This window comes from Vidua chalybeata, chromosome 19 (genome assembly GCF_026979565.1).
Source record: "Vidua chalybeata isolate OUT-0048 chromosome 19, bVidCha1 merged haplotype, whole genome shotgun sequence".
Classification (NCBI taxonomy): Eukaryota; Metazoa; Chordata; class Aves; order Passeriformes; family Viduidae; genus Vidua; species Vidua chalybeata.
This window is the reverse complement of record NC_071548.1, coordinates 5,478,366-5,504,652: the sequence shown is the minus strand read 5'-3', so window position 1 is coordinate 5,504,652 and position 26,287 is coordinate 5,478,366. Positions and strand designations below refer to the sequence as shown.

General features: G+C 55.6%; 2 protein-coding genes across 5 annotated transcripts in view; one reads left to right on the top strand and one right to left on the bottom strand.

Annotated features, from left to right (window-relative positions):
* Positions 1-5,809, top strand: part of TMEM104 (transmembrane protein 104) — a 43,777-nt gene extending 37,968 nt beyond the window's left edge. For all 4 annotated transcript variants that reach the window (XM_053960353.1, XM_053960354.1, XM_053960355.1 and 1 more), the window contains one exon: positions 2,238-5,809. In XM_053960353.1, coding sequence (XP_053816328.1) covers positions 2,238-2,998 — 761 coding nt within the window. In that variant the 3' untranslated portion in view covers positions 2,999-5,809. The remainder of the gene's footprint in view (positions 1-2,237) is intronic.
* A 3,480-nt stretch (positions 5,810-9,289) lies between these two features.
* GRIN2C (glutamate ionotropic receptor NMDA type subunit 2C) lies at positions 9,290-24,397 on the bottom strand. Its single transcript, XM_053960350.1, is given in 14 exon segments — positions 9,290-11,034; positions 11,435-11,667; positions 12,177-12,364; positions 12,924-13,084; positions 13,295-13,524; positions 13,609-13,734; positions 15,045-15,198; positions 15,527-15,695; positions 15,811-16,022; positions 16,571-16,685; positions 17,240-17,835; positions 19,356-19,779; positions 23,789-24,343; positions 24,345-24,397. Coding segments are annotated over 14 exon segments (4,626 nt in total). The 3' UTR covers positions 9,290-9,624.
* Between the last annotated feature and the right edge of the window lie 1,890 nt (positions 24,398-26,287).

Genomic DNA, 26,287 nt, shown 5'->3' with positions numbered 1-26,287 from the left:
CCTGTTGGCACTGGTGCAGAAAGTGGGACTTTGAGCCAATGGTGAGAGTGGGTTTGGGGGATGGAAATAGATTACTCATTACTGTGTTGAGCAGAGCATGAGGAGATCCACTGTCTAGTGCGCAGGGGAAGAGGTGTGAGACTTCTGAGTCATGTCTTAGCCCAGATACAGGACCAGCTCAGGATGGGGCTGCAGAGCCTGAGCACCTCTCCCAGGCAAGAAGGAAAGGAACAGTCTCAGCACATTTCCAGAGCTGCCCACCCTGCTTTGTCTTATTACTCAGGGCATCTTTTCCTCTTCCTTGTAGCCTGTGCAACCCCAGGGAGTGCAGCCATGTCACATCACCTGGAACACAGCTCTTTCTGGGTCTCTTGCTGAACAGAGCAAGAGCAAGCATCTCCCCTCCAGGGAGCAGTGGGGGAGGCACAAAATTTTACCCCTGTTTGCAGTGCGCCTCACTTGCTGGGCTTGAGTGAAGGCAAGAGGAATTGCACACCCCCAGAGCAATGAGCTGTTGCCTTCCATAGCTCTCTGTGACTGCCCTTGGGGGAGGCAATAGAGCCTAACACTCCCAAAACGACCTGGCCTTGCAGTATCATGAAGGAATGGATCTGCTGCTGTCAGTGTGGTGTTTGGGGAGGGCTGGTAGACGTGCCCTGTCACTGGGAAACAGTTGAAAGCGAGAGGTTTCCTGAGGCAGCACAGGGTGAAATGCAGCATGTGGCTTGGGAAGGGTTCAGCATGGAGCTGGTGTTTGCTGCAGGAGAACATGAATTTTTGAGAGAAGGTTTTGGAGAATGCTGGAGATGTATGGGAGGCAATGTTCAGTGAGAATAATCTGATCTTTCTGGGCACAAGAGAAGCAGCATTCACTAACTTGGGCTGTAACTGTTTTCCCTAGTCCCATCCCTGGCAGGGTTTCCCATCTCCAGCAACCTGTTATGGGGAGCAGGACTGGGCACAGAGCCAAGCTCATGATCTTGTCACTGGTGAGCCTGCCCAGCTAGCACTGGTGCCAACCTCCTATGGACTTGAATTATGCACTGCTCTGTTTAATTCCTTTGGATTTATGACATTCAAAGTTGTCTGTAGTAGTTGTTTCAGCATTTTGTTGATTTTTTCATTACCTGATAATTCACGGCTCTGTTCCTGTGCCTCAGACTGGTGCAAGGACAGCTCTGTGCAAGCCACAGTGGTTCACTCATTGCAGCACCAGACTGTAAATCTCACTGCTTGCTGCCCTGCCAGGCAGGTCCTTTTCTCCCCATTACTTGTTAATTCCAGCAGCTGAAGATCATCTTTCTAGGTTGATGTAATTTTTGTGACACCAGAATTAGTTTTCTGCTGCTTTTATATGCCACAGTAGGAATGAGAGTCTCACAATAACTGCTCTGGCTCAAATTTCCACCCTCAGAGTAATAAGGGCATTAGCCCAATCTCCTCAATTCATTTTGTCCCTGGCATGTTGTTATTTGTAATAAGCTTTGTAAAATGTTGTTAGGCTTTTTCCTGACATAAGTGAAGGGTAGACAAGCAGACTTTGTGTCTAGAAATGATGAATTTTAATAGCAGTCTTTCAGTGCTGCTTTAGACCCTTTCCAGACTGGCTTCTCCACCCTGGGATTAGCTATAGCCAGCCTGTTCCTCCTACCCAGGAAATGGCTGGCTAGTTCTTGCTCTATCATGCTTGACAGATCCCAGGGACAGGAAAGCTTGCTAGTAGCTGCTGCTTCTGTGCACGTAGGGGAGGTCTTGAAAACATTAATCCAGTTGTAAATGTGTAGGACTGTTAGTGGAGTTGACTGGAGCCAAGTCAGAGCTCAAATATCTTTAAGCCTTTTTGAAATGACAGTATTTAACCAGTGTGTGTGTGGCAGAAGCATCCATGGACCAAAACCCTCGAGGGCTTAGGCTTCATCAGCCCTTCTGCTTCTGAAGGGCTCAGCACAGCCCTGTGCTCTTGGGGGTGGGAGGGTGAGTCCCTGTGGGAAGGAGACTGGAGGGAGATGCCTGAGCCCATTCCCTTATCTGCTGACTGGCATTGACAGCAAATCAAGATTAAGTCCTGTGCACCTTGCCTTTAATGTAGCACCCTCAGATAAGGTGGTGCATCAAAGGGATAAGGAGATGCTCTTGCACAGCAGGAGAAAGCTGGTGCCAAGACTGACAGTGCAATGGGAGGAGGTCATGAGGAGCATGGGCCTGGGCTTGACCTGAGACCTTCTCTCTCTCTCCAGCTTTTATCCTCATGATTATTCTGGCCCTCATCCGCATCAGCAGAGGCCAAGCTGAAGGTCACCCGTCCATGGCCCAGCTGTCGGGCATCCGCAATCTATTTGGGGTGTGCGTCTATTCCTTCATGTGCCAGCACTCCCTGCCATCCCTCATCACCCCCATCTCCAAGAAGAAGCACGTCAACAAGCTCGTGCTGCTCGATTACATTCTGATCCTGGCATTCTACAGCCTCCTGTCCTTCACTGCCATTTACTGCTTCCGCAACGACACCCTCATGGACATGTACACGCTCAACTTCACCAACTGTGAGATCATCAGCGTGGCCTTCATTCGGTACTTCCTGGGCCTCTTCCCGGTCTTCACCATCAGCACGAACTTCCCCATCATTGCAGTGACCCTGCGCAACAACTGGAAGACTCTTTTCCACAGAGAAGGGGGCACCTACCCGTGGGTGGTGGATAGGATTGTCTTTCCTGCCATCACGCTGATTCCCCCAGTGCTGGTGGCTTTCTGCACCCACGATCTGGAGTCCTTGGTGGGGATCACGGGAGCCTATGCCGGGAATGGGATCCAGTATCTCATCCCAGCTTTCCTCGCGTACTGCAGTCGGAAAGACACTCAGCTGGTCTTCGGCAGTGGAACGGTGAACAAGCACCTCTCCCCTTTCCGGCACAGCTTCTGGATTGTGTTTGTGCTCATTTGGGGTTTCTCTTGCTTCGTGTTTGTGACTGCAAACATCGTCCTGAGTGAGTCAAAGCTCTGATGAGGGTTAGCAGCACACTTGCTCTGGAGCTCCAGAGACTCCAGCGTTTCACCTTCCCCTCTGGAACTGTGCAGTGAGGGGGAGAGGCAGTATGAAGGGAAGTTTCCAGGCTCTTGGCTTGGTGACACAGACTTTCTTCACTCTACTTTGGGTGTGGGTGGAGTGGACTCAGCCTTGTTACAGTTCTGGTTCTCAGACAAAGCCCTGGGGCTGAGCCCTTGGCAGCCTGCACCCTTAACCAGTGTCCAGCCACTCCTGCCTTTGGCTCTGTCAGAGCAGCACATTCTCTGTCTGTCCCTCTGTGGTTCTCTATGTGCTGCAGGTCTCGGCACACAGGAGAGAAACAGCCGTGGCTGCATCACTAAATGTCCCTTCTCCCAAAGGCAGGAATGTGCTGTGCAGAATCCAGCAGGAGTTTGGGATAACTGAGTCTCTTCTTTCTGCTGAGACTCTTTCAGACCAACCTCCTTTGCCAGCTGAAGGAAAACATAAGGATGGAAATAGACCTAATTCAGAAGGAAATAATTTTGTGCTGTTACATTTTCTTTTTCTAGAAGCATTATCATGTTTGTGCACATTGCCTGGGATCGGGGATCTTTTGCTTAGAGCTGGATTTCTCCAGCCTGGGAGTTTACATTCACACTTCCATCCTGTTCTCCTGTGCTGTGACAGCTCAGTTGGGCAGAGCAATGCCCCTCTGCATGCAGGGATACAGCTCTTCCCACTGGAAAGGAAATCAGCCTTGCTTCCCTCAGCACCAGCACACGACTCGGAGCTTTCCACTGGCAGAGCCCTTCTCCCTTTCTCAGCTTTGCCCGGGGCTGGTACAAGCAGCCAGGCCCTGAACTCCAGCCGTCCGATCGGGATTGGTGTGGGCTGGAGAGGTGCTAATTACCCAGTCCTGACATGCGAGAGGCTTTGGCTGTGCCCACTGATGCGTTCCCGGCTCCCGCATTGGGTAATTAGCCTTGAAACAAGGTGGGTGTTAACTCAGGGGAATGAGCTGGTGCCAGGAGGAAGCAGCTGTGCCCTGGCTCAGCCCTGCCTGCAGCAGCAGAGCTCCTGAAACAAGGGAGCAAAACCTGAAACCCTGCTGGAACTGGGCTTGAATTCCCGTCTTGTCTTTCTGCACAGGGTTAGGGTGGGCTTGGGGCTGCTCCTGCTCTGCTTCTTTCAGAATTGGGCTGCTCCTGCCTTAGGCAGCTCTAGGAGAGTCTCTGCTTTTAGGATGACTGTGGTCACTGTAACACCACACTTTGTCACCGGGTCCTGTGTTCGGAAGCCCTGGGGCACAGATCATATGGGGTTTCCTGACAGAAGGAAGAACTTTAAAAGTTTTCATCTAAACTATTTTAAACCCCCTGTTATCAAAGTGGGTTCAAAGCCAGGTGCACGTCAGATCCTCCTGCCCTCTGCACTTGCTGCAGTATTAAATGTCATCGCTCACTAAAGCAAGCTTTGAACTGCAGCTCTTTTTAATCAAGCTCTGTTTTCAAGTAGGACTTTCTGGTTTCCATATGACCTGAAGTGCTCCTCCTGGGGGAATATGCAAGTACCTAGAGCTGTATAAAACCACTTCATAGCTTTTAAAGCAAAACCCTGCACCTCTCAAACCTGAGCACCGCCACTGTGTCATTGCCAAGCTGCCTGGAGAGAATCTGCAGAGACTGTTCATCTTCTCTCGAGCTTTATCCTAAACGGGCATTTGCAGCCCCTGCTAGTGAGTTTAAATATCCCCAAGTGCTCCTGGAATTATGTGGTATCTTCAGTACCAAATTAAGAAGGTATTTTAGAGATATCTGGTGCTGGTGTCTTGTTTAGGAAGCAGTAGTTTCAAGGGCAGATTCATGGGGCAGCTGAGCTGGGAACCACCTGCGTGGCAGCTGGGAGCTGGGCAGAACTGGAGGGAGAATTGAATGCTGATGAAATGAGCCTTTGGAAGCTGGAGAGGCTGAGGGGGCTATTCCTCGGCATGAGTGTGCAGGTGGCGGTTCATGGAGGGGCTGAGGGCTGTCTGCCCTGAGCTGCCCATGTGTTGCAAGGCCCTTGGCTCAGCTCCTGCCCTCCACATGACCATTTCAGTCTCTTGCCTTCACATTTCATTGCAGCCAGGAAACAGGGCTGTTCTCTGCTATTTCATCTCCTTTTCACTCTCCCTTCCCTTCTCAGGAGGGAGGGAGCCTGGCGTCCTCTTTCCTGTCATCTCTTACATTTAAAGATGTGCCTTCTCTTCCCTGGCCTGTGTGTCCCCCTCTCCCCCTCAACAATGTGTGACAGTGACTTCTGAGGGGCCGCACCTCCAAGAACTGCTAGGATCCAGGTATTGGATGAAATGGGATGCTGAGTGCTTGTGTTCCAGCTCCAGCCTTTGCCATGGTACCTTACTGAGAAGGACTGTGCTCCCCAAGGAGCATGAGTGCTTCTCAAATAAATAACCATGAATTTCCAGACACCTGCTGTCCTTGCACAGCAGCAAAACAAATATATCCGAGGAATTGGGGTGATTAACAGAAAGAAGCTCTAAGCAGAGAACATTTTTCATATAAAACATGACATAGCAATGCCTTAAAAATTACTGGAGAAAGCAGGAAGGGAATGGTTCAGTGCAGCCAGCACTGGCTGAGGGGACACTGAGTGACCCCATGGTGCAGGGCATGAGCTCTCTCCTCTCACTCATCGCGAATAAGTCTATTTTTATTCGGCCATTATCAGCACTAACAATTCATTATTGCAGATTCACACATGATGCTTTGTCCTGACTGTAATTAGTTTTTTAAAAATGGGATTAAAACCAATAAAATGCACATTATACATCTGGTTTAGTCTGACTTCTTTTTCCATCCCTTTCTTCCTCATGCTTAGGCACGGAGCAGCTATTCCTGGAGGGGATGGCTGTGATGGATGGGGCTTCAGGCCAAGGAGAAATGGCAAGTGGAGAGGGTAATGGAGACCCTCACCTCTTCTCTATTAGCCTACTGCAATTCTGGATGCTAGCTGCAAACTCAATTAAAACATCTGTAGTTCCCCCTTCTCAATTATGGCTCCTTACACTTAAAGCCAAACAAATTGAATTGCTCCGCTGCCTCAGGCTGCAAAGGCAGTTTCTGCCAGCAAATTTATTATCACCATAAAGCGCAGCTTGATTTATGTTAAAATATTAAAGCAGATCTTTATGATGGAAATAAACACTTTCTACTGTGATTCTCTCGAAGGACCTCACAAGCAGCAGTGGATTTTGGGGCTTGGGCTGTAAATCTCAGGCCAAACTGGCATCGGGGAGGAATTCAGTCTATTGCAGCACTTGGAAGAGCAATGGCCAGGGAAAGAAAAACTTTGAACCTGAGAAGAAGCTTTAGGCAAAGCTTCACTACCATTAAGGAGCCATGTGTCCCTGTGGGGATTCAGCTGTTTGAAGGGTTGGGGAAAGTGCTCACCAGCCTTTCCCCTGGAAGGATTTGGGCAGCCCAGGAAGTGTCAGTGGGTCAGGGAAGGGCACCTGCTGCAGGGTCTCAGCTGGGGAAGGTTTTGTGCCGTGGCTTTGCCTTGGCAGGAGGCAGGAACCAGGAGGTGGCTGCACCTGCTTCTCCCTCAGGCATCCTTGGGCACAGGCATGACAGCTTTCCCAGCGCCTTCTTGGCCCTATATGTGTCCTGGTTTGTGATTTAACCAGTTTCCTCTGCCCTAACCTGAGTCACCATCTCCCCCCAGCAGTACCAGTATGTCCTTGCCATTGGAACCCCTTGCCAGTGGCTGACCTGTACTAACCTGCTTTGTTCCCCCTCCCCTCATCAGGATAGGTCTTACGATGCTGAGCAATAGGGTGGTAAAAATAGGACCTGCTATGGAGATGTCAGAGCTGGCAGCGGTGGGGGGTGGGTTTGGGAGGACAGTGCCTGTCCCCCTCAGTGGAGCTGAGCCCCAGAGGTGGGTACCCCGTAGTGATCCAGCCTTATTTCTCTCTGCATAGCAGCCCACAGCCTCCCAGGGTACCCTGGGTACCAGAGCAGGCTGAATTAAAAAGTGATTGATTAGACAATTTCACCAAAAAGAAATAATATTTCTCAACGTCTGTTAAACACTAAATTACCCAGCCCCTCTTTGGAAAGCCTAGCCAGAGGGTGCTTCCAGACTGCTGCTTCCCTGAAGGCTTGTCCCTGGTGTACCATGAGCAGGGAAATTCTGCAGGAGCAGCTTAGTCCTTCCTTGGTCCTTGAAGGTCACAGATCTCACCTGCACTGGACTGGTCATGCCCCAAACACTTCCTTTCCCACCAGTGCCCAGCACCTGGCACCAGAAATGGGATAAAAACTCTGCTTTTCTATCCCAACCGACATGTAAAGATGATTATGCAAATGCCACCATGGTGGCCAGGGACCTGGGCATTCACATGGGGCACCCAGAATAGCCCTGGCCTTTCACCAGGTGCTGACACCCAACCCTGGGGCCACCTCCCCTGGGAGCAATCCCTGCACCCCATTTGCCTTGTCCCTTGCTGTCCTCAGTCTCCTGCAGCAAAGCCCTTCTATAAAACATGAAGCCGCTCCATTTGGCCTCTGCTGAGTCACCAGGGACATCACTAATTAATTTAAAACGTGGGTTGGGGATTTTTGGTACTTATTTTTTTCCTTTTTCTGCTCCCCTTTGTTGTGACAGCCCCAACCCCAGCTCATGTTTGACTGCAGCTGTGCTGGCTTCCTTGAGCCAGAGAGACACAATTTGAGGGAAGGTTCCCAAAGCCACACTGAAGCTTCCTGGGGATCAGCCTGTCACTCCAGGGGGCATCTGGGGCACTCAGCTGGGAAGAGCTGCCCCGAGTGAATGGGTGCCATCACCTGTGGCAGCCTGGATGAATACCCTCCTCTTCAACCAAATTTATTTATTTATGGCTTTTATTTATATATCAGCACCTCCCACCCTCGCCAGGAGGCTTGGAGGGGCTGCCAAAGCCATTAAGAGACAATTGCAATGATAAATAAGTAAAGGGAATTAAAGCTCTGGCACCAGTGTGTGATGGCAGCCAGGCTGGAGGATGGGGGGGGACTGGCTGGATTTAACCCCAGACAGATGGGTGGATGCATTGACAGACAGATGGATGCACAGACAGATACTGCCAATTCTTTTGAGCCTGGACCACACGTGGCCGGGCCCTTCTGGACCTCCTCGGGGTTTTGCAGCCATCCCTGGGGCAGGGCTGGGTGTCCCGGAGCAGTCCCTGCCATCGTCCCCTTGCTGTTACGGGTCCCAACTGCTCGTTGGTTGCCAGCAACCCCCAACAACTGGAATGGAATGGAATGGAATGGAAAGGAAAGGAAAGGAAAGGAAAGGAAAGGAAAGGAAAGGAAAGGAAAGGAAAGGAAAGGAAAGGAAAGGAAAGGAAAGGAAAGGAAAGGAAAGGAAAGGAAAGGAAAGGAAAGGAAAGGAAAGGAAAGGAAAGGAAAGGAAAAGGAAAGGAAAGGAAAGGAAAGGAAAAGGAAAGGAAAAGGAAAAGGAAAGGAAAAGGAAAGGAAAAAGAAAAGAGCTCTAGAGCAGCTTCCCGGGGAGATATTAATGGAGGAAGGCAATGCCAAAGCTGGGAAGAGGGGCTGAGGGTTGGCATCTCCGTGGGACAGCCTGCCAGCCAGTCACGGGCAGCTCTGTGTAGTCCTGGTGGTGCTGCTCTGGGATGGGGTTGGAACCGCCCGACAAAGCCCTGGTTGCAGCCCGGGTCCCCGGAGCCTCAATTTCCATTTCACAAAGACCCTCTCCCCTGCCTGAGGCTCCTGTGAGTCACGGCCGCTTCTGCTCGCGCCCCAGCCCAGCGGGGAAAGGGCTGTGTCAGACGTACATGAAAAGAAGAATTAAACCTGGCTCATTTATCACACCTGATTTATGGCTCCATCAGCCTGGGAATGTGGGAGGAATTTTTCCCTTTCTCATTCCCCACAGCACACCTTCCCGGGGCTGCTCTGCCGAGCTGGAGATCCCTGCCAGGCTGCCGTTTGCAGCCGTGACAGCATCACTCACTGACCCGAGCCCAGGGTCATCAGTGCCCGGCACCCCAAAGCCTGAGCAGGGGGCATGAACCCCGGCTCCAGTGCTCGGCTCCAGGTCTGCACAGGCTGACGGCTCCTAATTAAACCCTCAGAGCAGTTCCCATTTTCCTTTTCCATCTTTCCCTTGCCGGTGGGGCGAGCCTGTGCCGCGGCTCAGCAGTAACGGGACACGGACGGGCGGGGGTGCACAGGACAACGAATATTCATGGGACTCCATGATGCCAAGGGTAGCCCCGGAGGATGGAAGAAGGGTCCCCAGGCAGCTGAAAATGTCTTTTTATTGACCTGGACATGGCGTTTGGAGTCCTTTGAATGAAACCAAAACGTGACGGCGAAACGGCGGCGATGCATTTGGCGTTCCCGATGCCAGCCCCACCTGTAGGGAGAACTTGACCCAGCATGTACCAGCCCTTGCCAGGCTCCTCTGACTCTCCCAAAGAGCGCACCGGGACCCGCCGAGCCGCTTGGAGCATCCCGCTGCCGGCAGTGCAGGACCCCGGGAGGCCGGAGCCTGGTCGGGAGCCGCTGGCTGGCCCGTGGGGATACCCGGGCAAAGGGCAGGCAGAGGGGTGCGGACACCCCCCTGTCCCCCCATCACACCTCCGACTCCAGGCTGGAGACCCGCCGCCAGGACCCGCCGGCGCAGGGACTCGCCACCCCTCGGGCCACCAGTGGGTCCCTCCTCTCTGCCCCCACCGCCCGCAGCAAGGCCAGCTCCCCACGCCTCCCACAGTCTCTGCAGGCGCTGTCCCAGCGCCCGGATCCCCGGTCACAGGGGTGCACCCCGGGGTGCTCCCGGGACGGCGCGGACCCCCGCGAGAGGCGTCTAGTATAGAGGGGCAGGTTGGCGTAGGAGTTCATGCAGGCGTGGGGAGCGCACGCCGGCACGGTGAAGGTGGCACGAGGGTTTTGCCGGCAAGCCTCCCGGTAGGACGGCAGCCTGGTCACGGGCGAGCGCGGTGGCAGCCGGCCAGCGGCCTGCGGGCAGCGGGAGCCGCAGCCGCGGCCGGCCTCGGCTTCGGGGAAAAGGTCGGGCACATCGGCGCGGGCAGCCAGGCGGGGGGCCCCGCAGCGCCGCAGCCCCGCGGGTCGCCGCTTCTCGCCGCGCTCCCCGGGCGCCCTGGCCGAGCTCGCCCACTGACTCAGCTTCTCCCGCTCCATCACCGCCGCCTCCGGCCGCGACGACTCGCCCCTGGCTCTGCAAGTCCTGGTGACTTTCGGGAAGGCTCCGCGAGAGCAGGATGGAAGCAGGAAGGCGCTGCCCACCTCCCGCTTCTTCTCCGCTGCCGAGAGCAGCCGGGGCAGAGTCCCTGAGCCCCCGTGTGCCCCGTCCCTCGGGAGCAAGGGCTTGTTTTGCAGCCGGTCCCCACGTCCCGACAGCCGCTTGTGCTCCCTGTAGATGTCCGGTGGTGGGAGGTCCCTGGGGGATGTGGGGGGCGGGAGGGGACCCCCGACATGGTTTCCCACCAGCATCTGCTCCCCATAATCCCCTCCTGGGGACGTCTTCACCAGGAGGTGGGGGAAACCTGTGAGGGCTTCATCCCCTACACAGCCACCCCGAAACTTCAAGGGGTGTAGCAGGTGGGGGTGCTCGTTTTCCCCTCTCCAGTTCTCCTCTCCGTGCAGACGGGAGTCCACGGGGACAGGCTGGGGCAGTGGCAGCCCCAGGGGAGCACCCTTGGGAGCGTAGGCTCTCCCCAGCCTCTCGGCAGGTTGTGGGCCAGAGGGGGGCCCCCGGTGTGCGCCGGTGCTGTTCTGCACCACGAGCTGAGGTGTCCTCAGGGAGAAGGTGGTCTGGAGGCGCTCGCTGTGGTTGCTCCAGTCCTCAATGGTGCGGGTGGCATGCTCCAGTGAGCCGCCCACGCTGGCCGTTGTCACCATCTCTTTGGCCGCCTGCAGCATTTTCAGCACGTTGGCCTGGGCTGAGCTGGCAGTAACATCGGGTGTGGGTGCCCGCCCGGGGCTCGACAGGGTCTGCACCCCATTGAAGCAGCTGTAGATGCCCTGTGGGGAGAAATGGGGACCCCCCCCCCCATCGTCAGCAAGGTCAGTGGGGTCCTGCCCCCCTGAGCCCACCCTGCTGAGCTGAATTCATGCTGCTGAGTCTGAAGTAGCTTCAGAACACTAATGCCCCCTCCCCAGGATCCCCAGACATTGTCAACATGGGTGACACTATCCTCTATCACCCCTTTCCCCAGGGTTGCTGATAAGGATGTGGGGTCATTCCCAGGACTGAACCCTTTCCCCAAAAGCTGGCTTTTCTCACCAAGATCTCATATCAACAAGAACATCTCCAGTCCTTCCCATGCAGGTCAAAGGACATTGCCCACCAAGCCGTGTCCATCTCTGTGACACCACGGAAAGACATTTACATCCCTCGAAAGCCCCTGTCAGCATCCCTCACCCTGCTGATGGCCAGGAGGAAGTCAAGCTTGTGGGACTTGGGTATGGAATGACGCAGCTTCCAGTAGACGAGGTGCTCCCAAGCGAAGACCAGCAGGCTCAGCCCCATGGCCACCAGCAGCATGTAGAAAACCCCAGCCATGTTGTCAATGTCCAGCTTGCTGCTCATCACCTCATTCTTCTCATTCTGGCAGATCCCTGACAGCCAAACTGTCTCCAGCTTCTGGGTCTCACCTGGGACATGCATAACAGTGCAAGGAGTGAAAATCCACCCCTGGGAATTATCTTCCCAAGCACATCCCTGCCCCTTTCCACCCCACTGTGGGTGGAGGAGGATAAAGAGACCCCTGAGCTTCTGGAGCTGGAATCACCTAATGCTGCTGCTGCCATTGGCCTGAGAATCCCACCAGTCACTTGCCCTTCTCCAGGGTCCTCTCCTGACTCTGTTCCCCACCCATGTTCCAGCCAGCCATGCTTACTGTCCTCTTCCCAGGACCCTCAAATGTTGTGCACAGCCATCTCCAGGATTTTACAGTCCCAGAGGGAATGATACGCACAACATCCAGAGGATTTCATATCACCTGAAAGGAGCTGGTGAAATCCCTCAGTGCCATCCTGCCATGAGGATGTCAGCTGTGAAGGCTGCACAGGGTCTGAGGACCTGATTAACTGGGTTAATTTGCAGGGCAGGGGTGGGGTGAGGATGGGGACAGGGCTAAGGAGGAGCTCACACAAACACCCACCGTCTCCCAGGAACTGGAGCAGGGCCAAGTCAATGGCTCGTTTCCAGCGCGAGTCCTTCTGCAGGGCAATGCCATAGCCCGTGGTGGCAAACACCTTCCCACTGCCGATGGTCACCAGCTTGCAGCCCTCATCCTTGCCTGCCATGTAGTTGAGCACCGCCGCGTCATAGATGAAGGCATCCAGCTTCCTGCCCCAGCAACAGGAGGAAGGGTGAGGGGGGGGTCTGAAAGCCCATTAGTGGGGGAGAGCTGTGCCTATGTGGGGGGCTCTATCCCTTTCAGAAAGCTGTAGCCCATCTGGAGGGGGTTCTATGTGCTCTGGGGTCCCTGACCCATCCTGGAGTGCTGTAACCACACTTGGAGGGGAAGTACCCAACCCTGGGGGGAGTTGTGTACCACTTGGGGGAGCCATGCCCCATCTGGGGTGAGTTGCATCCCTTTTGAGGGGAGCTGTATGAAGCTGTACCCCATCTGCAGCAGGTTGTGCCATGTTTGGGGGTCCTGTACTTCATCCAGGGAAGATGTACAGAGTCATACACTGTCTGGGAGAGCTGTACCCAGCCTGGGGGGCTCACATCCCACTATTGGGGGGGTTGTACTCCAGTTGAGAAATTCCATCTCCATCTGGGAAGTCCTGTACCCTATTCCAGGGAACCATAGTTATTTGGGGGTGCTGTATGTCATTTGGAGGAGCTCTGAGAGCCATACCCCATCTAGGGGGCCATACCCCATCTCAGGGAGCCATACCCCATTTTGAGGCTGGTGAGGGCGTCCTCCACAGAGCGCTGGTTGTACTTCACCATGTGTGTGTGCATGTCGGGGTAGTTGCTGCGGATGTTCCTCTCGGTGCTGCCATTGGGGACAGTGCCAAAGCGGAAGGGTGGATACTGCTCCTGTGGCCTCTGGAACTGCAATGGGGAGCCCCAGGGAGTGGCATCACGTGGTGCCCATGTCTTTCCATGTCCCTAGCATGTCGCCTCCCCGCAGCCAGCCCTCTACTCATGCGCTCATGCCCAGCCAACTGGCAGTGATGTGTAGCTCCACACACATCACTGCCAGTAACTTCAAAAAGGGTTTTTTTGGGGGGGATTTTTTAGGGTTCCCACCCCAGTGATCACCTTCCTGTCACTCAGCCCCGACACAGTGTCAATGTACTGCTCCTGGATCATGAAGGCAGCCAGGTTGGCCGTGTAGCTGGCGAGGAAGATGACGGCGAAGAAGGCCCAGATGAGCACCATGATCTTGCTGGTGGTGCCCTTGGGGTTCTCGATGGGGACTGAGTTGTTGAAGACCAGAGCCCACAGCAACCACACGGACTTGCCAATGGTGAAGGAGGGACCTCCCGGCCCTGCAGGGACAGGGAACAGAAGGGAGAGTTGTCAGCCCAGCCAGGGACGTGTCCCTCCCACCCAGCTCCCACCTTCCCACTCACTCTTGCCGCTGGTGAGATTTTGGTTGTAGCCAACGGGGCTGAAATATTCGAACACGAAGACGGTGATGGCCACCACAGTGAGGCACATGACAAACATCATGACCCACACGGCTGGGCTGTAAGGCTCTGCAAAGCAAGTAGAACTTTGTGAGCCTCCAAGGACATCCCCTGGTCTTCTGAGGACTGCCAGGAGCCCTCCTGGATGGATGGGGCTCATCCTGAATATTGCCCATTCTTGGAGAGGAGCTGGTGGTTGGCAGCACCATGGCCAAGCAGCTCTATGGGGAATATGGAGGGAAGGGGGTAGCTGCAGAGCTAGAGGATGCAGCCATGCTTCCCTGCCTAGACCAAATCAGGTTCTCACCAACAGGGAGATCTTTACAAAATACTATCCCATCCCCAGGGTCACTGCAGGAGGGTTTCCCACGGGATCCCAGGTTGTCCCCCATGATGGTTCTGGACACAGAACTGTGCCTGCATCAGGCACAGAACCAGCTCCCCAGCCCTGCTCAGCTCTGGGGAGAGCCCCCCGTGAGTGGTGACAGGCAATGAGCCCTTGTCTGCCCAAGAGGATCTGGGATGGAGCAGCAGAAGCACTGAGGATGCATCCGAGCCGTCAACGTGCGGCCACCGAGGTCCATTTATCAGCACGTCCTTCGCTGTCAGGGAGGAAAGGCCTCCCCTGATGGGGATGTGACTCACTAGCGCAGAGGCAGTAGACACGGGGACATGGGGACAGCAGACCCCGGCCCTGCAAAACCAGGGTAGGATGCTCTGTCTGTCCCTGGGGCTGGTGAAGGTGACCCTGCTTCCTTGGGAGTCTGGGCTTCATGGTGTGGCGGGGACAGGATGAGGAGGATGTGCCCAGGCTGATGGTCCCACCTTCTATGGCATCCCTAGCACCCACCTGCACCCTCCCCACACAAGAGCCCAGTGCCAGCTGAGCTGGGACATTGCTGCTGTGCCCTTGCCAAGAGCAGAGAGCCCTGCCCGAGCTGAATTTCTTGACGACATTGCCTCATCCTCCCCTTCCTAGGCTGCAGCTTTGCTGGTGTAAAACTCATTAAATAAAACTTTTAGCACTGGCAGTTTCCTACACTTGGCTTAACCACTGGCTGTAGTGACGGTGGCAGAGATGGGTCCTCAAAGAAGAGCTCCAGGCCGGTAAATCCTCCCACGTCCCCATCCTCTCTCCTCCACACAAAAAATGAAGAGGAGAAAACCACTGAGCCCAGCCTCAGTCTCCAGCCTCCATCTCCATAATAAAAGGATTATTCAGGCAGGGAAGAAGTCCCAAAGCCGACAGCACAATCTCCTTCCCTTATGACTTGGGCTTTTTTTCCTTGAAAGTTGTTAAAACTGAACGATATTTCCAATTTGCATTTGTAGGAATCATGGGATGAACCTGCAGAAAGACAGGGGGACGCAGGGCTCACCCAGGAAAGCGGAGGGGGACACAGTGCCGTTGCTCCGGGCCACCATGACGCTGATGCCCGTCTCCACAAAGGGTACGGAGAAATCCACAATCTCAGACCGCTCCTCATTGATGGTGAGGGAGCCGATGGCCATGTCTGCACGCTTGTAGTACACCTGGAAAAGGGGCAGGCGAGCTTGGGATGGGCAGAGGGACAAGCAGAGGGACCCAGACCACTTTCCCCAGGCATTTCCTCATCTCCAGCATTTCCAGCCTTTATTTCTGCCTTTAAAAAAAAAAAAAAAATCTTCCTAAGTGAGCAGTGGCACAACCTGCTGTAGGGTTGTTCATCTGACGACTCCTCCAGAGAGGAGCTCATGCCAAGCTGTCCCCTGCCTACAGTCCCACCACAAATGCCATCTTTACCAGTAAAGCCCCAGGTTAGGGGTGAGTGGTGCCCTCCAGGGAGTGTCAAAGCGGGGTCTGAGCCATGCCCATCCCTACCTCACCAATCATGCCATTCCAGACCCCACGGACGATCTTGCCGTGTTTGCCATTGGTCACCAAGTAGAGGTCGTAGGAGAACTTCACTGCCTTGGCCAGTTTCTTCAGGATGTCAATGCAGAAACCTTTGCAACACAGCTTAGTGTAGGGATCCACAAGGCCATCACCACTGGAAACACACCAGGAAAGATGGGTTGGACCAAACAGAGATGCTCTGAGCACCCTGGACACCACGTGTCAAGGGAGTGGTGGCCAGAATTGCCCAGCTCCATGTCCCTGCTCACCTCTGGGAGGAGTTGGTCTGCTTGCGGCAGGGCACAGTGTTGCGCACGCAGACCCCTGTGCTGGGGTCCGTGTTCTCCACGATGACGAAGGGTCTCTCCTCCAGGGTGGCCACTGTCAGGTGGCGGTTGTCGACCACAGGCTGCATGAAGGAGCCATAGCGGGGCCACACCGGGTATTTCATGTGGATGATGCCTTTCTCCCACTTGCCCACCTGCCCCCAAGGGAGAGCACATGGTCACCCCAGTGAGGGGCTCTGGGGGGTCACACATGATCCCATATCCATCCTCCCACCTTTGGGGCTTATTCATTGGGAGCCCCATCTCAGCATCCCTTTCCCCACACACCCCTGGACCATGGGGTGAGGTGTTTCCTCCTGAGCCCCAAGCTTCACACTCAGGTGAGTACAAACCTGGCCAAACTTTACCCAAAATACTTTCAAACTACAAAAAAACCCTCCATGCATCTTGTTTCAGGTCTGGGTGTTTGGCTGCTGTTATCCAGAAGTGGGCATCTGCATTTCTGACTTTTTTTGACCTTATCAGCCAAACTGCAAGGAAAAACTGACAACTCCTGCAAGAGCTTTGGTGCTCATCATTGCTGCAAACCCTCACCATGGCACCATGGGTATTTTTGGGGCTAGCCATGGTTTTGCATGGTACAATCCACCTCAGGATGGGACCCCAGCCTGTGCATGATCCCAGGCTCACCCTGCCCAGCCAGCCCACAGTGTGCCCATTTCAGGGGGCCTGGGGGTCCTACCATCTCCCAGAGCCGGTGCTGGTTGAGCGTGATCACCACCATGGTGGGCTTGACCAAGTAGCCACCTTCATTGAAGGAGAAGTCCCTGTGCTCCCATGTCACATTGAGAAGGTGCCTGGTGGGACACAGAGCCTGTAAGCCATTGGCTGTGCGGCCCTGCACTGTGCAGCCCTCTTCCTCCTCTTCCTCCTCTTCCTCCTCCTCCTTCTCCTCCTCCTCCACCTTCAGCCAGGCTGCCACAGGTCACATGGAGACATGTGCAGCTGAGAGGTGGAGACCAGCTTTAACCCCCATGCAAGGGGCAGAGGGGAGCTGGAGAAAGCCCTTCTAGCACGGAGGCACCAAGGATGATGGCCCACTGCAGGGCTGAGCATGCACAGACTGCCAAAGCAGCCCTGAGGTGCCACAGAGCTATGATAGCCCCCCTGAGACCCCCAGGAGTCCTGGGTTGCCAAGAAACATGGGAAAAGGCAAGGGACGTGCTGGGAGATCTCTGGGGAGATGCTCCAGGAGAATCCCAGCTGAGAGACATGGACTAACAGCTGTAGCCCTCAGTGAGCACCATCCTTGCTGCTTGCCAGCTCCATCCCCCTCCTCCCCTGCCCTTTCCCTCACCTTTTCCCCACTCCTCCCATTTTACACCCACCCCAGGGGTTCCCCAATCCTTACCGGTAGAAGCTTGTGTTGGTGGCAGTGGTCCTGGTGGGGGTCCAGCAGTCCTGCCCCACCTCTGGAAGGTAGCCATGGGCACGGAAGAAGCTGGCTGCCCCCATGGCAATGATGGCCACGCCATCCCGCACCTTCTGCCGCAGGCTCAGCTTCCAGCTCTCCGTCACCACGCTGATGAGGCCAACTGGGAAGGAGGAGGGTGGCACCTCCATGTTGCCCACTGTCATGCTGGGCACGATCCAGATGTATCCTGGCCCCACAAGCCCGGCTTGTTCTGCCATGGAGAAGAGATACTCGGCCTCCTCTCGGGAGCAGTAAACAATGAGGACCTGGGCATCAATCTGGCGCAAGAGCCGCTGCGTCCTGGAGCTGCTCTGCTCCTGGCTCATCTCAAAGGTGAGCACCTCTTGCAGCTCCCAACCAAAGTAGCTGGCATCCGTGAAGGAGCGGATGACATCCAGGAAGATGTTGTAGCCTGGGTAGAGGCTGGTGATGACAGCAAAGGAGCCCCAGTCGTATTCCTCCAGCACCTTGAAGATCACCTGAATTTGCTGCTCGATGGAGACACCCAACTGCAGGAAAGCTGATCCAGGCTCCTGAGGGAGGAGAGGGATCAGGGTCTGCTCTGGCATCATGATCCAGTTCTCATGCACCCATGCAAGCCTCCTTGAATTTGCCATCATGAAAAGTTCAAGATTGCCATGAACCAGTGTGGTCCATGGGCTGGAGACACCCAAAATCAGACTAATACTCCTCCAAATAACTTTACCCCGTGCAAAGGGTCAGCTCCTGCAGCCTCACATCTATTTCTTAGCATATTGACCAAAAATGTCTCCATCCTCCAAAGGAGATCATCAATTTCTTCTTAAACCAGGAGATGGAGGTGGGTGAGAGCTCTGCTAGGAGCATAAATCCCATCCCTGCTCCATCTCACTACCTGCAGCCAGAGCCTCTGTGGCTCCTTCCCTCCCGTTCCACCTCTCTGGCCATCTGGCCTCTCATTAGCAAACCTTAATTGCTCTGATTCTGTCTTAAATGATTCAGGGAATGGAAGTTGCCGAAGGTCACGTGCAGGCAGCAGGTTTTGCCACCCAGCCCCTCTCCACCTCCAGAGAAGTAGTTTGGGGTGAACCCCAGAGAATCCTAGACAGGGAGGAGGAGATAGATCCCTCCACTGACCCCAGAATATGCAACCGCTGGAGAAAGCTGCAGAAAATCATCCAGACTGCAAATCCATGGATATTTTTCCATTACTCTGGGCTCCATCTGAGCCCTCTACCCCCACCTGAGTCCACTGCATCAACCAGAGCTTATTGCCACCCACAATGAGCTTGAGGTGCTCCATGAGCACCAGTGAGTACAGGCAGGGCTGTGGGGGTGCAATCCAGGGGGATTAGACCCCAAACCGCTATGCAAGAAAAGCACAACATCTGCTCCCTGAAGGATCAGATCTCCAGCAGGATCTCCAGCCACAGGAAAGAGCAAGCACTGAAACCACTCCAGCACCGAGGCCAGTCAGGCTGGGATGAGCTGCTATGAGATAACCCAGATCTCCATGCCCAGGACCCTCCAGCCTGGCTCCAGCTCTCCCTGCCACCAGCAGTTCCCAGCAGGCAGGTGACAGTAACTGACAGTGTCTGATGCCAGTGAGGAGCAAAGAAGACAGAAATCCTGTATCAGCCATGGTGATATCACCACAGCTGAGCAAGGCTTCTTCATGCTGCCCACACAGCCATTCCAGGGCTGGATCCAGCCCCAGCAGGGTGGGAGGAAGATAAGGTTGTGATAAACCTGCTGCTGCCCCAGTAGCCGCAGTGCCACCAACCCAGCATCCCATGGTGGGCACAGGAAGCAGCACACCAGGGAAGGTCCTTCCACTGGGCATTGAGGTCGTCTCCCATATCCCATTTAACAGGGCCCCTCCTGGAAGTCCCCACCATGTCCCACTACCCCAATTGGCCACACTGCCACAGCCACTGATCCACCATTCCTGCCCCTGATCCCAAAGCTGCAGTCCAGCAGCTCCTCTGTCCATCAGCATTCCACATCCCTTACCTATGCCACTCTAACAGTTCCTCATTTCTCTCATCCCCCCTGGAAATACTGAGTACCTCACCTTTGGGGTCAGGACCACTGCAGACCCACCACTGATGCTGATGATGGGGATCTGGGTCTGGGAGGAGATGAAGTCAAGGATCTGGGCCACGGCCTCCGTGCCCACGTTGTCTTCAAAGATTATGCCGTGGATCTTGTGGCCGGCAAGGATGTCGCAGATCTGGGTGAGGAGGGTGCTGGGGTTGGTGTTGTTGACGACAACAGTGATGGGGTGGATCTCCAGGGGCATGTCCAGGAAGCTCTGGGGGCTCAGGCGGGAGCGGATGTGCAGGGGGTAGGACGTGCCCCCAAACACCACAGCCACGTTGACCACCGGCTCCTCAGCACCCGGCAGCAGGATGTCCGTGAAGGCAGCCGAGCAGCCCAGCACCATCAACAGTAGCAGAGCGTGCGCTGGGGCTCTGCCCATGTCCACCAGCATGTCCCTGCCAGCACAGCACACAGCCCCTCGCATCTAGCCTCACACCAGGACCCCCAGCCCCGCTCACCCCAGCCCTCCCCACTACCCTGGGGCATCACCATTGAGGGTTGACCCCAGAGAACAAGGGGACCCTCATCCCTTGGACACTGGATGTGCTGAAGGAATGACTACAGGGTTGTACTCACCATCCACTGTACACCTCAGTGCTGTGTCATTTGTCTCCAGTCTTATCAACCACTAACCCTTTACAGCCAGTCCCTGCTTCCCACCACCACCCTGTCCTCATCTCACCATCACCACCTCCCACCCCATCCAAAAGCCATCACTGCTACACTGGTCCATGTCATCCCTTCAGCAAGGGACAGGGACAGCTGCAAGAGATGGCAGGAGGGGCTGGCAGCTCTTTGGTGCCTCTCTCTGCAGCAGACAGCCACCTTCAATATTCAAAGGCTTTGCCCTTGAGGGATGGTTCAGCCCTGCACCCTGCTTGTTGAGATTTTATAAATCTCAACAGTCACTGAAGTAGCTGGTACCCTGCCTCTCCTGCTGCCTGTCTGCTGCCCATCACCCTACTTCAGCCCCTTCTTTGCCACAAAATCCCAACCAATGCACCTATCTGGCTCCATATCTCCATTTTTCCCCTCCAAGTTTTCCACAGCATCCTTCAGCTTTCCTTCTTCTTCTCTTTACCCTCAGTGTGTGTCCCCTGCTGGCAGTGCCCACCCCGATGGGACACCCTTTACACTGTGTCTGTGCTGGATGCACCCCAAATCCAGGCTCTCAGGGGCTGTTTGGGCACATCTTCCCTGCCAGGTCCCCAGTTCCCCACTGCAAGTGGGTGCTTACGCTGCAGCACTTGAGGTCACAGTCCCCTGAAGCAGGACACATCCCTGCCCACAAAGATGCACCCCTGTGCTGGAGTTCACTTCTCAGAGACCACCAGCAAAACCAACCTGTGGCCAGGGGTATCCAAGCCCCCCTGAGCCCCATTTCCCCCAGAGCAATCACCCTTGTGCCAAGCGGGGCAGCAGGGAGGGGGACAAGCAGCCCTCCACAGTGGCACCTTATGTCCCCAACACACCAGTATTGCTTCATGCAGCAAGGTGCCAGCTGGTGCTAAGAATTGTCACTTGCAATTAAAAGCTGCTGTTGCTTAATTTGTCTCCAGCACAGCCTGATGCTCCTCTCACTGAGTCCCGGCTGGTTTTGGGGTCTGGGCTGCCCCGATGACCTGCACCCCAACACTCCTCCATGCCGTAGTCACGGCCATCCCTTCAGCACACTGCAAAAACATTACCAGCCTGTTGGACTGAAAATGCAGGATATAAATCCAACAGCTGCTGGACTGGGCACCCTGCAAGAGCTGCTCGGTGCAGATTTGAGCACTGGGGCTATTCCCTCCAAGGAACACAAAACACACATTTCCCTCCTGTACCCCATGGCTACCAGGAAGTCTTGGGCACCTGTCTGGACACTGACACTCACTAGGCAGCATCTCTCTTAACTGGCTGAGTTTCTTCAGGGAATCATCCACCCCCAGGGGGTTCACTCTACCTGACTGCATCTCCCACCCCACTCCACATCACAGCTGGTGGAGCTGCAGGAACCACAACGGCACACCGATGGCCGCAGCCAGGGCCCCTTGGCCAGAGAGGGCAGCAGGTGAGTCATGCCATGCTGGCAGCGTCCCATGCTCCGGTACGGCCAGCTCAGTGGCAGGGCAGCCTGCACTGCCTGCTCCTCACTGTGAATTCCCAAGTATTTTTAGTCCTGTGATAAATAATTCATCGGGAATCAAGCATCAGCTACCCAAGCAGAGAGTAAGGGGAGCAATACGCCATCCAAAACAAACAGAACCATCCTGCCAGCAGCACTGCCCGTCTGAGCCCTCCTCAAGGACGTTTAAATATACTCTGGGCCCTTGTGGTGATTGATTGGGTTTGCTTGCGCCAGCCCTGGCACCTCATCTACTCCAGGACCTTATCCTCCTCTTCCTCAACTCAGCTCTTGCCTAAGCTTGGGAGCCTCTTCCAGTACCGAGTAATCCAGGCACAGACCAATGGTTGTCCCTTGCAATGCCAATCTCTGTCACCCCCTGCTCCTGGTTGTGACTGGGGACAGGGTTGAGCAATCTGGTTTCCTCTGGACCAAGTCGCAGGTGGAAAATATCCCCATCCCTCAGAGCTGAAATGCAATGGCAGCAGCAGAGGAGAGGTGGGCATGGGCTCATCCCATTGTTCAGCCAGTGCTGAGACAACCAGGGCAATGAATTTCCACCCTTCCCAGGAACCTGGTGCCACCATGCAGAGTCAGGCTGGCTCACAACAACCTTTGGTGGACATGGGGCTCTCCAAAATGGCCAAATTTGGGAGGCCAAGGGCAATCAGCTCCCCCAGCCCAGCTAACACCATGCGTTTCCAGCACATTGTTTCTCCTACTGAGCTAGAGGGGTACAGGAGAATTTTGGGGTTCTTTGGGGGGCCTGACAGATTGCAGGAAAGTGGTGGGGGCTGAGGAGAAACCAAGCCCATTCCGGAGCTACTGCCAGAGCTGGGGCTGCTCTTGGGCTCAGCACAACATAGCAAAGCCCCTGCCAACTTCAAAGAAAACCCACATTTTCCAACCCCTTGTAGGAAACACTGCAGAATTGGTCCCTTGGGAGAAAGACTTTCCCAAAAGGGAGGTTTTCTAGCTGGGTGAAGGGCCAGTGGCCAGTCAGGATCAGGAGGAAGGTGGCTATGGCCAGGAGCCTGGGCAAAGCAATGCCACCTCCTGGCAGCCTCCCCAAGGACCAGAGGACACCACAAAGCTCCTTGGTGGCTTTGGCACTTGTATTTTGTTGCTTTGGGGTAGTTTTGAGCAGGTTAACCACCTTCTTAGGTACAACTTCCCCTGGTGTACCAAACTCACAGAAACCTTGTGCTAAAGGCACCAATAGAATCCTTACCTCTCACCAGACCCTGAAATGCCATTTTAATGCAACAGGGAAAGTTTGCTCCTCATTTTAAACCTCCTTTTTTGCCCTCACTCCTTTCTCTGCTCCAAGAGAGTGAGAGCTCATGCAGATATTTTGACCTCGGTAATGGGAAAAATAAAATTCCAAAATGCAAAATATCGTTCAGGAAAGAGAAACCTTATGTTCCCAAAAAAAGCCTTCGATCCTGAAATCAGAGGGAAAACACAGCCTGTGCCGGGGGATGGGGAACTGCTGCTGATGGACGGAAAGGACAGAGCAAAGCCAAACCTGATGGAAGCCATTTGGGGAGGAGAGGGGTCACAGAGGAGGGCACCGGAATGTGCCAGGGCTTGTCATTGCCCCAGTAGTGACATCTCTGTGAAGCAAGGAGACCTCGATGAAGCCCCTCAGAAGGGGAGAAAGCAGCAAAACCTCCTCAAAGACAACTCATCAACATCCTTGTCCCCATTTCGGGGGGGGTGGCTCGGGACAGAGAAGCACTGGCAGCCCTCCGCAAGTACCGTCTCCTTTCAACCTTCATCTGTCACCACCCGGCATCACCCTCCTCTTCCTCATCACCCTCCCCTTCCTCGCCCGCACCTCCGACAGCAACAGTTGCGGGTCCGGGGCTGCGGGCCGGGGCGATGGTGAGGGCCCTACACACGCACGCACCGAAACGCAGCTTAAAAAGGTCGAATATGGATTAACCAAAAATAAACGCCAAGTGTCCTGCCTGCCGCTGGGTTATGCAAGGTGGCGGCGGGGGACACAGGGCTGGTGCCACCCAGGGAGGTCTCCTCAATTTTTCCTTCCACCCAGTCCCCGCAAAGCCCCTCAGAACAGCGCCCAGGATTAAGGCTCATTTCTGTCCCGCGCCCGGGATCGGGAACTGGAGCTCTGGGGATGCGGGGTGATGCTGAGGTAGGGGAAGACGGACAGCGAAAACTCCCACCCCAGAAAAAACAGCCGCCTCATCCCTAAAAGTTGCTGGCGGCGGTGGCGGGGCGGCAGCGGAGCCCGTCGGGCCCCGGATGCCCCCAACCCGCCCGGTACTTACGGAACCGCCGCTGCTCGGTGCCTACATGCCCCGCGGCTCCGGCGGGGCTCGTCCCACCGGGGGTTCTGTTCTTCCAAAGCTTCTCCTCCTGCGGGGCAGCCCCTCGGGGCAGGGTCGGCCCCCGCCGCGGCTGACGGGGGGCTCCGGCGGCCGCCGTCGGTCCCGGCTCGTCCTTGGCGGCGGCGGCGGCGGCGGCTCTGCAGCGGCGGCTGGAGGCAGGGACGGGAGCGGAGGAAGGAGGGAGCGGGAGCGGAGCGGGTGTGCACGGGGGGGGGCCCGGTGGCAGCAGGTGTCTCGGCGACCTCCGAGCCCCGGCAGCCATCTCCCCCCGCCCCGGGACCGGCGGGGCTGCCCGGGCGGGACGGTCGGGAGGAGCGCGGGGGAGGGATGCGGGGATGGAGGCTGGGGGGAGCCCGGGGGCGGTGGAAGGACAGGACGTGTGTCCTCCCGCCTCGCCGCAACTTCGGGGCTGGCCGCCAGCCCCAATGGAAGGGGGGGAATGGGGGACAGACAGTCCTCCCTCCAGAAACTGGCCCGCCTCTCCTGGCACCCGATGCCCGAGAAAGAAGGGGCTAAAACCCCCTCTTTTCCTTCGCCTCTCTCCTCCATCTCCAGGAGGGAAAACCCATGGTAAAATGGCACAGACTTCCTCTCTGGGCAGTGCCCGTCCCTAGCCCTGGTGAGGGCTGGAGGAATGCGGTTGGACTCATTCCCTCCCTCCAATGTCTTCCACCCCTTTGCTGATTGAACTGGTGGATAGTGGCCAGATGCCCACCATGGTGCCCCCCAGCCGGTGCAGGACAGCCTCAGGGTCCCCATCGGTCACAGGGAGGGGGGTGACACTGAGCAAAGCCCCCGCAGGCAGCAGCATCCTCCAGCTGTCGCCAGTATTAAAGCATCAGCTGATCCCACAGCACTGGTTTAGAGCAAGCTAGACTGGGGGACGGGATGGGGCACGGGGGGGGTAGAAAAGGGGAGGGATACAGTAAAGGAAGGGGGGAGACAGGCAGGGGCCCTGCTGGGGCTCCTTGTCCCCAGGTGCTGTCCACTCTGCCCCAAAATGAGCCAGTGGTTGCAGGCAAAGGGACTATGGCTCTAGCAGGACCTGGCAGGAGTTAGAGCTCAACTCAGTCCCCACTGTGGGGGGAAGATTCTCCCAAACCTCCCCATGTCCTGGCTCAGAGCCACCAAAACACTGGGCACCACCCCAAGAGCACTTGCCCTCTCCAATGGAGCCAGGTGCCAGCAGTGTCCATGCCCAGGCACTGCCCTTCTGCCTTCCCCAGGGACAGATGCCTGGCTCAGGGACAGGGCCACCCAAATGGGTTGGATGTTAGGCGTCTGCCACCCAGGCTGGCACTGCAGCCACTTGCAACAGCATCCTTGTGGCTGCTGGGCTTGGAGAGCCTGTTTCCAGAGAGGTTTCAACTTGCCTAAAAACCTTCTGTCTGTGCTTAGCCATGAGCTGCCTGAGGCAGGACTTCCACCCTGGTCCCTGAGACAGCCTGGCCACTTTCTGCCCAGGTGCTGTGGGTGCCTTTGGGGCACCTCGGGGGTGGAAAAGGTACCAAAAAAAAAAAAAAAAAAAAAAAGGAGAAATGCATCTAGGGCTACATTTTAATCCCTGTAAAGCAGCACCCGCTCTCTGCAGGAGAGTTCAGCCAAATCTCTGAGGCTGCTGCAGTGCGAGGGCTCAGGGCAGTGGGGGATGCAGGATCTGTCCTGTCCTGGGTACCTGCCTGCCACGTCCTGCTCCCCCAGCCTCAGGCTGCCCACCTCTGCCTGATTCTCACAGCACTGTCCGCTCTCTTGCCCAAAGAGAGATTTAAGGGTTGGCAACAGGTCCTCGACACCTCAAATTCTTCTCCCAGGTCGACAAAAGGGCCGATCTTGGGTTTAAGAAGGCAGTGGCTGCATTTAACCCTTTCTGCTGCCTTCATGATCTGGTGTGATAGAGCCTGTGGGACCAGCTTTCCAGGGATCTGGTCCTTTGGGGCTGGCATAGAAGCACTGAGCCGTTTCCATACCATTATTACTCCTCCAGCAGCTCAGGGTCTTCATTTATATCTCCCAGGACTGGCTGCTCCATGGACTGGATCCCTCAGAGGGTCTTGGCTCACAAATATTTCCCAGCACAGCTTCCAGGTGGATTGAGGGGAGTGCAGCAACCCCATACCTGGGACAATACCCAGCTCCACCATTACATCCATGACTCCCCAGCATTCCATCCCATGGCACATTTAATCCCCATCACAGCCCAATCCCCACAGACACAGAGATAACCCCAAGTCTGGTCCACCACTGGGCACAGATGGAAGGTGTCTGGAAGTGGGGACAAGCAGTGGAGGGCAAGGATTGGTGGTGACACTTTCATGCCAGGCCCCCCAGCCACACCTCCTCTCCATTGAGTCCCAGTGGCTCGCAGTGAGCAACTGCCCTGAGAACCCAACTGCAGTTTTGCAGTTTTCTGGCAAAGTCCTTCAATGTCTGAAAAACAAA